Source organism: Antechinus flavipes, chromosome 2, assembly GCF_016432865.1.
Source record: "Antechinus flavipes isolate AdamAnt ecotype Samford, QLD, Australia chromosome 2, AdamAnt_v2, whole genome shotgun sequence".
Lineage (NCBI taxonomy): Eukaryota > Metazoa > Chordata > Mammalia > Dasyuromorphia > Dasyuridae > Antechinus > Antechinus flavipes.
Window position 1 is genome coordinate 324,611,549 of NC_067399.1, and position 12,184 is coordinate 324,623,732.

The 12,184-nt window shown below is 39.9% G+C and overlaps 1 protein-coding gene across 1 annotated transcript in view; it reads right to left on the minus strand.

Moving 5' to 3' along the window:
• Positions 1–11,915, minus strand: part of SYNJ2BP (synaptojanin 2 binding protein) — a 33,906-nt gene extending 21,991 nt beyond the window's left edge. The window contains exon 1 of the mRNA XM_051977694.1: positions 11,713–11,915. Coding sequence (XP_051833654.1) covers positions 11,713–11,776 — 64 coding nt within the window. The 5' untranslated portion in view covers positions 11,777–11,915. The remainder of the gene's footprint in view (positions 1–11,712) is intronic.
• Positions 11,916–12,184: the final 269 nt, after the last annotated feature.

The following is a 12,184-nucleotide window of genomic DNA, read 5'->3' on the forward strand; positions in this document are numbered from 1 at the left end:
CTCCAACACTATGATTAGGATCAAATGACGTAAGACAGGTAAAGCAATCTTCAAGAGCTATTAAGAATGGCAACTATCTGTCCTGCATCACAGATAAGAAAGAGATCATCTAGTTTCTTTCCATCCAACACAGTCCAATTTACTTTGGAGACTTCTAAAATTGTTGGGACTCTTTTTTTCTTTTTTGTTGTCTTCATTTTTAGTTGTGACCCCATTTTGGCTTTTCTCGGCAGAGATAATGGACAGTTTTGCATTTCCTTCTCCAGTTCATTTTACAGATGAGGCAGCTGAGACAAACAGGGTTCAGTGATTGCCCAGGGTCCTACAGCAAAGTGTCTGAGGGTGAGAACACAGGAAGAAGAGTCTTCCCAAGTCCAGGACAGGCATGCTATCCACTGTGCTAGCTTAAATGAAACTAAAATCAACCTCTCTGTAACTCTGACCTACTATTCCAGTCTCTGCCTTCTAAGGCCAAATACAAATTTAACCTCTCTTCCATATGACAGACCTTTAAATATTTCCTTAAATTTCTTCTCCAAGCCAAACATCCTCAGCTCCTCCGACTGAATTTCAGATGACACAGAAGTCCAATCCTCCTACCATACTCATTCCTCTTCTGAATATACTCCATTCTGTCACCATCTTAAACAGAACTGAACACAATTCAGAGCATAAGCAAAATTATCTATCAGCTCCTTCCAGCTGAGCTCCAGGACCTTCTTGCTGTTAGTAAACATTAGCTTTTGAATGACACGTAAAACTTTGGTTTAGTTGAGTTTGCCATCCACTAAAATCCTTAGATCTTTATCACAACTCCCTTCTTGGACCTGTGAAGTTGATTGTTAAAGCTCAAGTAAAGAAACAATCCTTTTCTTTAGGTGGCATTGATTTCTCATTTCATTCCTCTCAATGACTATCAAAACTTGAATTCTTTTTTCAAGCCTCCCACCCCACCACTTCCAGGCTGACCTAGCCTAATTCACTGAGAAGACTGAGACTTATCTGGCACAAGCTTTAACTCCTCGATTTACCTAGAAACTTCCATTGTCTCTTCCTTCCCTGCTGTCCAAGTCCTTAAAAGTGTCCTTAATCCTTGTAAAAATTGTCTTCCTCCTATACTGTAAGTCCTCTTCTTCCAGGACAACCAATGGAATCATAAAGATCCTCATAGTTTCTCTCTTCCCTCCCTTTCCTCTCTCTCTCTTCTCCTAATTGTTCTCCATGTTCCCTGCCTTCCCCCTTCTTCCCCCTTCTTTCCCTCTCCCCACCTGTTTCTTATCTCTTTCTCTCTCTGTCCCCAACCCCCTCCCCCACTCTGACTCCTTTCCAGCTGATCACAAAAAGCTAGATTTCAGCAATCTTAATAAATGAATAAACCCCCCAGACTTTCCCTTGTTCCTTCTGGCCCAAGTTCTTCCACCACTTCTCACTACCCACTCATACTTCAGTACCCACTTGTAGAAGTTGCTCTCAAAGTTCTCCAGAGAACCTCCTACCCTCAGATCCTCCCTGACCACTCTACAGAAATCATCACCGCTACACCATTCTCCCCTGGCTTTGGAGAAACTGTCCTCTGTGGCTCCGTGTCTTCCTCTCTCATCACTCTTATCTCCTTAGCACCCCTAAATGCCGGCTATAGCTTTACAGAATTTTAAGCTGGAAGGAAGCCCAGGGATAATCAAGTCCAAACGTCTCATTTTATAAGTGAGAAGACAGCAAGCATGGTATATATTAGAATAGGAGGACCTTGGGTAAAGCACAATTTCTCTGGGTCTCAGTTTCTTCATTTGTAAAAGGAAGCCAAATCTACTTCCTGCCACTTCTCTCTCCACAATTTTCCAGAGTCAACCCCTCCCCTCCCATTTTCACTTACTGCTACCATTCTAACCCAGGCCTTCATTACCATCTTATTTTTTCCCAGGAATAATTGAGTGTAATGGTTTTATAAAATGTTAGAATTGAGAAAGGCTGGTTTGCAGTCCACTATACTCTCTAGATCTTTCTCAAAAGAATTCTTCTCTTAACCTTAAGAAATCATCCATGACCCAGAGAGGTTATGGGATTTGCCCAGAGTCACATAGTTAGCTTGTGACAAGACAGATCTAAAATTCAGTACACCATCAAGACCAGTCTACACAACCCTGTCCTTCATTTGACACAAGCCATGGGGACACACTTTATAGAATAAGTAGCTAGACTTTATCCCTTAATACCTTTCTTCATGCCCATGTTTTCCCAGCTAGAAAAAGAGTAAATATAGGAAGAGTTAACATTCCTATAGAGAAAAAAGCTAATCCAGTGCTATATATATTGGAATAAGGGCTTGAAAACTGAAGTTCTCCAGGCACCTATAATACTATTGGTGCAGGAGAGAAAAAGGGCAGGAATATCCAAATAGGCGTTCTTGTCTCCAACTTGGCCTCAAAATCTAGCCACTAATGGCTCTTTATTGACACTCCAACCATCTTCATGCCTCAGTTTCAACCTTGACCTCCAAAGGATCCCTCCAACTCCACTCTAAGTAAAATCACCATTTATGAAAAAGTAAAATAGGCACCAGGAGTAATAAATATGAAATAGTTTTAAGAGAGCAATTAATTATAAAAAGAATATCATACAAAAATTGCATAATGGAGATTCCATTCACAACATGGAGACAGTCAAGCTATCTATCCCAGGTAACAATTAACAAGGAGAAAGATAATTTTTTTAAGTGGAACTCACAATTAATCCATTAAAGGGAAGATGCCATGAGGTGAGAGTATGACATCAACTAGCAGGCTTAAATCCACAGAAGGGTTTGGCAGTTAATCCAAAAGGAAGTGGGTAAAAGGGAATTATACCATTGACTGTCCGGTTAACCTAAAAAGGATTTAGCAGCCTAAAAGAGTTAGCTGTAACAAGGAGAAAGACACCATGAAGTGAAGGGGAAGGAAGAAGGAAAAGGGAGAGAAGGCATGAAGCAGACCACCATGTCAGGCTAACCCCAACAGGGATTTGGCAAAAGATCTATACCATGAGGGAGCAGCGAGGTGGGGCAGTGGATAGAGCACCAGCCCTTGAATTCAGGAGGACCAGACTTCAAATCTGGTCTCAGACACTTAGCACTTCCTGGCTGTGTGAACCTGGGCAAGTCACTTAACCCCAATTGTCTCAACAACAACAATAATAAAATAAATAAAAGATCTATACCATGAGCAGATCTGTTATAGATCCATATACAGGGGTTTGACATCATAACTTGGTTTTCTGATTGGATACAGTAAAACGAGTTTTTAGAGACCTCCATCTGGGGTGGGGCTGTAATGGAGAATCCACTTGAACAATCAGTGCTCCTGTCAATGCTTCAGGGGTTAGGATCTCATGATAGGGGCCCTATGCTCCTGACTGGTTAGGGTTCAATATATCTAGATGATTCTGGACCTCCCCTCTCCTATATACACACACATGTGACTTTTTCCCCTCTATCTCTATAATCAAAGCATCCCTAAGAAAGCAAAAAAATAAATATGTCAAGCCATTGCCCTGGGACTCCTTTAGATACACCTATGAGTTCCTTACCAAGCCTACTGCCAGGCCCCTACTTCCCTCATCAGGCTGTAAGCTTGTCTAGAATTCTGCATCTGTACCTTGAGAGTTTAGCAAAATTCTGGCATGTAGTAAGTACTTCATAGATTCATTCATTCATTCATTCCTGACTACCAATAGAAGCTCAATGTCCTTCCGCTGACAGGGAAGGTTCTTTATTTTTATCAGCCTTATCTCACACAGGTTTAAACCAAACAGCCAAACTCATTTGTGCTCCACATACTTCCCCCACTGTCCCACCTCCATGCCATCCAGGAGAGAGGTTAGGCAATCTCTTATTCTGGGAATGCCCTCTGTACCATATTCACCTACTGAAATTAAGGCCCAGCCTTAAATTCCTGAAACTTTTCCTAATATCTCAATCCCAGGCAGTGGCAATCCTTTCTTCTCCAGACCCTATCTTGCTTTTGATTCATATCTCTTTTATATAATTACTGAATACCATTTTGTCTCCTAGTTTTATGAGTCTGTATGTATGTATATGTGTGTATAGAGCAGAAACTGTATGTAATCTTTTTAACTCTTTCTTGCACCTCATTTAGTGCTCCCAAATAGTAAATGTTTACTAAAGTGCTCTTTTGAAAATCCTCCCCTTGTCAGATTTCTTTTGGTGGGGAGGACTACTCTACTCATATTCTTCAGTCCCTACCTACACTAATGATTCTCAAATAATCAGCTGCAACCCACTTGTAAGCTACAAATGTCATAGAAAAACAGGAAGTTACCATTGGAAGGGCCCTTAAAGATTATTTCCTTTCCTCCTGTTAAAAAAAAAAAAAAAAAAAAAGCAAAGCTGGGGAAAGAAGCCAGTGAAGGGATCCTACCACGAAAGCTAGAGCGAGCAAACAGACCACAAGTTAACTTGAGGGTTTGTGTTAGGAGTTACAAACCAGTACCAGCTCCACTAATTGGGATCTTGAAGCCAGGCCCCACCCCCTGGTTTGCAGCTCCCATTACTTTGCAGCTCTCAGAGCCCTGGGAGCCGAGAAGAGGATAAGGTCAATTCAGCACCCTCCACATCCCCACCTACGTTGTCTCCTGCCTAAGTGTGGAGGAGCTCAGGAGCCTGCAAGCACCCATCCTTACCCGCCAGTGAGGCTAGGCACCTCCCTCATCCATCATCCTGAGAAGGACATTAAAAAGAAATAAAAGAAAACAGAAGGTACTTCCTATCAAAAACTAACCTGAAAATTAGGCCAAAGAAAGATAACTTAAGAAACAAACATCGGACTCCCCTGGAAACTATGAACAAACAAAAAGCCTGGACACTATGTCTCAAAGAAGTCATGCAAACAGGCCAGATTTATTAGTACCAAAGGAAAAGTAAAAATAAAAAGAATCTACTAATCATCATCTAAAAAAACTTCAAACTGAAAACTCCTCATAACTTACAGCCAGAAATCCAGTGCTTTGATGTCAAAGAAAAAAATAAAAAATACTGTAAGTATCCACAAAGCATACCAGAAACTAGGAACCACAGTGAGGACCACACACAACCTGGCAGCAACTGGTAAAAAGGAGAAAAAAAATCTTGTAATATGGCGAACCAAAAGGCAAAAAGATGGTTTATATGTAAACCTTCCTAACCTTGCTAACTATGAAAAATTGAATGTAAGCTTTCAGGACCCCCCAACACACACACACACACACACAGGCCAAAATGGACCTTTAATCAGAGGACTTTAAGCATTCCTAATAAAAAGACAGGAAGAAGTAGAAACTCTAAAATTTAAACAGAAGTCAAAAGAAAGCCAGAAAAGTAAACCTATTTGAATAAGAAGAATCCAAATAATAATGAAAAGAAAGAGGAAACAAGTGTCCTTTCAGAAACCTATTGTCTTTAAAAGAGCCACGGATGGAGTGAAATAAGTAAAATACAAGATCTTCTAGTAGTTTAGTTCTGTTTTATTGATTTTAAGAGGGGAAAGAAAAGATTGGGGGAAAAAAGGGATACACTAGAGGAGAAATAAGACAAGAAGATAGAGAAGAAATCGGGCATCTCATGATCTCATTCATATCTGAACAGAATAAAAACCTGGACAGATACACTTTGTAGAAGTAGGAATCTGTGGGTATGAAATATTGTATGTAATATCAAATTTTTAAGGCTTTATAAGACTTTTTTTTCTTTTTAGTGCTTTATTAATAAAATATGAATCTCTGGAAAAAGGAGAGGGGAAGGAAAGAAATTTAGGTAATATTAAAATCATAAGGTATCAATAAAAATTATTTTTAAGTCAATCAATGGAACAGATAAGCAACTGAATACAAAAGCATTGTTTTAAAAAAATTCAGAAAACTATTGTAATAATGACATAAAAATATCTGGGAAATTTGAAGAGAAATCTATGAGAAATTAGGCTTAGTTCAATATTTCATATTTCATATCACATAAGATAATAAAATCCATAAAAATCTATGCATAGCCTACATATAATAATCACTTCATAAACAAATGAGAGGAAAATGAGAGACACCATTTATAATTATGGATAGGGGGGCAAGATGTCTTGAACAAGGCATGGTGAGGATTACTGAAAATAAAATGGACCACATAAAATCGAAAAGGTTCTGATCATAAAAAAGCAACATATTTAAAATAAGGATGACAAAATATGCTTCCCACTTTATGACAAAAAGGGGATACCTTAGAGGTGCAGAATGAAATACATGTTTACAGATATGAACAATGAGTGAATTTATTTTGTAGGACTCTGTTTTTAAGAGAAAGGGAGAAAAATTAGGGAAATAAGTAGAACTAATGCTGGTGATGCAAAAAAATTTTTCAATGAAACATTTTTAAATGAACAAAAGAGAACAGAAGGAATTCAGGAAGACATAGTTGAAGTGCGATAATTTTGTAATTGATTTGAATTTGTTAAATACTTTCAAAAAAGTTTCATATATGATCACCCTTTTTAGATTCTTCTATATGTAAATGTTCATGTCCCTTGATAAATTTCAAGTTCCAAATAACAAAAAGTTGAAATTTGAAAAACCCTAAAAAAAGAAAAATCTGTATCCATGAGAGTACTTTGCTATCTATATGGCTAACAAAAAAAGGTAAAATTGCCCCCAAAGTGACCTTTCAAAGAATTCTTAAAAATCTGAATAAATTGTGGTACATGAATGTTATGGAATATTATTTGTTCTATATGAAATGACCAGCAGGATGAATACAGAGAGCTTTGGAGAGATTTACGTGAACTGATACTAAGTGAAATGAGCACAACCAGGAGATCATTATACAAGGCAACAAGATTCTACAATGATCAATTCTGATGGACATGGCTCTCTTCAACAATGAGAGCATCCAAATCAGTTCCAATTGATCTGTAATGAACAGAACCAGCTACACCGAAAGAAAGAATATTGGGAAATGAGTATGGTCCATAATATAGCATTTCCACTCTTTTCTGTTATTGTTTGCTTGCATTTTTGTTTTTTCTTCTCAGGTTATTTTTACCTTTTTTCTAAATCCGATCTTTCTTGTGCAGCAAGATAATTGTATAAATATGTGTACATATATTGTATTTAAAATATACTTTAACATATTAAAAAAAATTGAATAGCAATAACTATTTACCTAAAAAAAAAAAATATCTGAATGCTAATATCTTAGGCTGTCCTTAGAACTGGGTTCTGATCCCACCTCTGCCACTAACTTAATATATGACTTTAAGGATATCTGATTCTGAGGGCCCGTTTCTTCATTTATAAAGTGACACATTTGGAAACAGCAAAAAGTTTCTGAATGTAATGACCAAAAATTAATTCAAAACCAAATGTGTAATGAATCCAAGGTGTTTGCAACTGTATTTACCCATGTTGCATGAGAGGTTTCACTGCAGCCTTGGTTCTGAATATACAGCATATGCACTTTGCATTGCACATGTACAAAAGCTTCCTGAAAAACTTTGATTCAAATTTGAGATAGAGTAACATAAATATTTCTCAGGAAAAAAGGAGTCACAAGTAGAAAAAACTTAAGAAGCCCTGGTTTAGACAACTCCTTCCCACAAAGATAAAGGAATGGTATTATTGGAAGGTACCTGGCTCTAATTATCTAAAGGTCTTTGATAACTATGATAAACAACTAACCAATAGGTATTTATTAAGCACCTACTATGTACCAGAAACTGATATCCAAAAAGGCAAAATAAGTTCTAGCTTTCAAGAAGCTTACCCACTATGGAGGAGATGGCATGCAAATAACTCTGTACAAACAAGATGTATTCAAGATAAATTAGAAAAAAATTAACAGAGAAACCATTAATTTTAAGAGGAACCAGGGAAAACTTTTCACTTAAAGTGGGATTTTGGTTGTGACTTGCACAAAATAAGACGGTAAAGATAAAGAAGCAGAGAATTCCAGAAATGGAAGACAGCCAGTGAAAGTGCACACATTAAAAGAAAGATCCTCTGACTTACTAGCAATGTTGCATCCTTGGATGACAGTAATCCTATCCAGACCTTATGGAAAAAAGGAGCTGCCTCTCAGCAAAGGGCTCTACGTGGACAAAGATTTAGTATTACCTTCCTTCCCCCCAAACAAAAGGCTTTAGGAATAGGGAGGTCCTGGCTAGTATACATGGGAACACTGAAAGGATGCAAGTGTAGGATAAATCTTGATATTGACCCCGGCCTGGGGAAAGACTGCATTCAAAAAGTTAATAGGTTAATTATACTTGCAGCACTCTCTCCTAAGCTAGACCTTTCCAAAAAAGAAATGAAGTTAATCTGGCATGACCTTGATGAAGCTACTTCTGTTGTTTTTGTGATCAGTTTCTCTAACTATGCTGGTGACTTTATACATGAAAACACCTCTCCATGGTAATGACTCCCTTATGTGTTTTCTCTCCCTCTTGGAATGTGAGTCTGTTGAAGAAAGGAAGAGTTTCATTTTTGCATTTGGATCCTCAGCATTTAACCACAGTGCTTGGCACATAGTAAGTGCTTACTTAGTTGATTACTTTTCTGTTTATACAGTGAGTGGAGAGAATGCTGGATCTTCATCAGGATGACCTGAGCCGTGTGATCCTGGACAAGTCACTAAACTTCTGTCTGCCTAAATTTCATCAACTGTAAAATGGGGATAAGAATAGCAACTTCTTCTCAGAGTTGTTGTGAGGACCAACTGAGGTAATATTTGTAAAGAGCTCGCACAAAATAGGTACTACATAAATGCTTATTCCTTAATCCTCTCCTCTCCTCTCCAAAGTGGGAACTGGAAACTGGATCCCCTCAGTCCTGCTTCAATGTTCTTGCTTCTCTACAGCAAACTGACTCACTTAATTCTGCCACTTATAGCTCCACTATTCATCTATCCACATAGCCTGAACACCATACTTCCTCTATAAAGGATTCAATGACAAAAGGGAAGACAACTTTGAAAAGAAAAAACAAAAACACAGTCATTCTCTGAACAGATAACCCAAATGTGAAGTCCAGAAGAAGTTTAGGAGCCCATATATTGTGGTGTACTAGATGACTAAATGGATTAAATCCCCACAAGTAAACAGCTAAGAATTATTTACCAACAGGCAGGAGACTTGGTATAATATAGAAGGAAAAGTTTTACACACACACACACACACAACACAACACATCCCAGATTGCTCACTTCTCTGTATCTCCTGGGAACTAATTCAGAAAAAGAACACAAACAATTAACAAAAGCCCTGTTTTTTTTTATCCCACCTATGTCAATTGCTGTGTGACCTTGAGCTAGTCATACTTCTCTAGACTTCAACTTCCTTATCTCTAAAACAAATTGGATAAGATGATATCTAAGGTCCCTTTCCAGCTCAAAAATTAATATTAGTCAGTTTGTGACATCTGCCTCAAAATCCAGCTGGAATAAACTCTGTGTCACTGCAGTTATTCTAAAGTTATCTGTAAAATTAACTGCAAACTTTCAGCAAAGTATCTGGGGCAAATATTGCTAGCCCTCTGTCTTTCTAAATCTGGATCCCTCTTATTTTTTCTCTTTCAAATCCCAATCCTACCCACTCCTTCTATTTCTCTTTTAATTTTTGTTCTCTGGCTAAGTCTTTGATCTTCTGATGTTACTGCTTAGCCACTCCATGGATACTCAAGACATCAATTCCTATCTTCTTAAAGCAATGGTCTCCAAAGTGGAGGCTGCAGTCTAACTTCAAGAACCATGGGCTCAGTCAATCAGAGAGTTGATCACATCCCATACTCCTTCCATAGTAAATTCTTGGTCTTATTTCCAATACAATCACATCTACTTTTATCCCTTCACCCTTCCTTGTTCCATACATTTTCACCTGTGCAAGACCCCAACTTCCCTGATTTTAGGTCCCTCTGGAAAGTCATCGCCTAACCCAGTACCACTAGATGCAAATATTTAGGTACCACTGGAAAGTTCTTCACCATCTCATCCCACCAGCATACCCTTCCCCTGCCCTTAAGATCATTCCATGGCTTCGGTAGGCATCCAGCTGGAGAAGGGCAATTCCCTCCTTCCAAGTTACCTTGGTATTATATTCCAATCTTCACTTGCCCTCACTCTACCTATCTTATGAGTTGACAAGTCTTGTTATTTCTACCTCTATATTTCTCTTAATGATGCTACACTTTAGTTCAAGTACTCTTCCACTCTAGTCTGGATTATTGAATTAATTTCCTAATTAGGCTCTCTTCACTGCATCTATTCTCTACATAGCTGTCCAGTGATTTTCCTATATTCAATAATTTCTAGAGGCTCTCTAATTCCAGATACTCTGGAATCATATATTACTTTGTCTTTATCTTGCCCTTTTACCTTTTCTCAAGTTTGATAATGTTAATTATTTTTGTATAACAGTATGGGCAGGTAATTTATAAATGACTATACACATACTGGGAGAGTTGATTTAATTTTTTTTTCTACTGATAACAGTGTACAATACAAAAAGTCGAGAGTTCACTGTCCTAGAGAACAAGTATCTTAACTATTTTTTTTTTCCTGAAAGGGGTGTGTGGGCAGCTAGATGGCGTAGTGGATAGAGCCCTGATTCAAGGCGTATGTGATTCAAAAATATCTGGAAATCACTATCCTAAAACCAATCCCTTCAGGATAACTCTGAAACTCAACAGGAAGTTCAAGTCACCCTGACACTACTCAGGAGAGATGCGGGCAAAGCAAGCTGCTGACTGAGGGGCTGGCTCTATCATGAGGTCTATTTTCAGAGGGTTCAATCAACACCTCGTGCTACTACGCAGCTCAAAGTGTCTGTTCATATCCCATTCCTAAAGCCCCTTAAAAGAAGTGGGGGTGGAGGGTGATGCTGAGTGTGAAGAACTCTAAAATCAGGGAAGTGGTATTTCGGAAAAGCCACCAACCAAGGGGCTGGAGGCAGCCAGGTTGCAGTCCCAGCACCGCCACCCCCATGTAATTAGCAAGTGACCTTGGACAAATCGCCTATCTGGGCAAACAGATTTGACCCGGGTGATCTTTCAAAGCCTCCAGGTCCACTGCAAACCTTATTAAAAGCTAGGTGGATCCACTGATTGTTCAATCGCTTGAGAAACTGTCAGTAGTAGGGCTTTTTTAAAAAGAAGAAGAAAAAGAATGTATACAAGGCTAGAAATGAATTTACATGTTGGATTCCAAAGAATCTCCGTAACGGAGATTTTTTAAAAATAAAAATAAAAGGCTCTGGAAGAAAGGGGACAGAGCGATCACACCGCAGAGCCTGCCACTAGGGAAAAGGTTGATGGGACAAAAAGGGGTGGGGGGTGGGGGTGATGAGGCAGATAAAGCAACCCCAGGTGAGTTACAAAGGGCAATACGCCCCCCGCCGTTAATCCTCCCCCTCCTGGGAGTCGCCCTGACGTCCGGGCAGCTCGGCTGTGCCAGGCTGCGGACAGGGCAGTGCAGGGCAGGGGCTCCTCCGCCAGGAGCCGGCTCCAAGGGTGGACAGAAGGCTACCAGCAGATCCCCTCCACCAGAGGGAAGGAGGAAGGTGTTACTCCGATAGAGGCCCCCGGCCCGGCCAAAAAAAGGTGGAGGGAGGGAAGACACCCCGCGGAGTGGCGGGGAGCCTGAGTCTGCGCCTCCCCCTCGTCCCAGCCCTTCCCCCTCCCATCACCCCATCCTCAGCTCCCGCCAAGTACCTGAGGGTCCCCTGAAAAGATTGATCTCTTCTTCCGTGACCAGATAATCCACTCTTCCGTTCATGCTTTACCCGGGGCCCAGGATTTTCCACCCCCCTACCGGATTCAGCCCCCCCGTAGTGTTCACAGGACTGAAGGTTAAAAAAAAGAGCCCCAGCTGCAGGAGCAGCACTTTCAGTTTCATCAGCCGCCCGGGACAGGAAGAGGAGGAAGGGAAGCACTGGGAATTCTGGGGAATGTAGTTCCCGGGCTTAGCCTCCTCCTAGAGTCCTAGACCAGGCACCGTGGGGCAGCTTGTGGGGGGGGAGGGGAGGGGGAGAGATATTGTTTGTGAAGTAAGAGAGCACCAGGCGGTAACAGCACCCTTTATATTTCTGAGACCCTGTATACCTAGGGCTCACTTAATCCTCAATAACACATTTGGGAATGGATTCCCAATAACATCAGGGAATTATATGGGCGGGGAAACTGA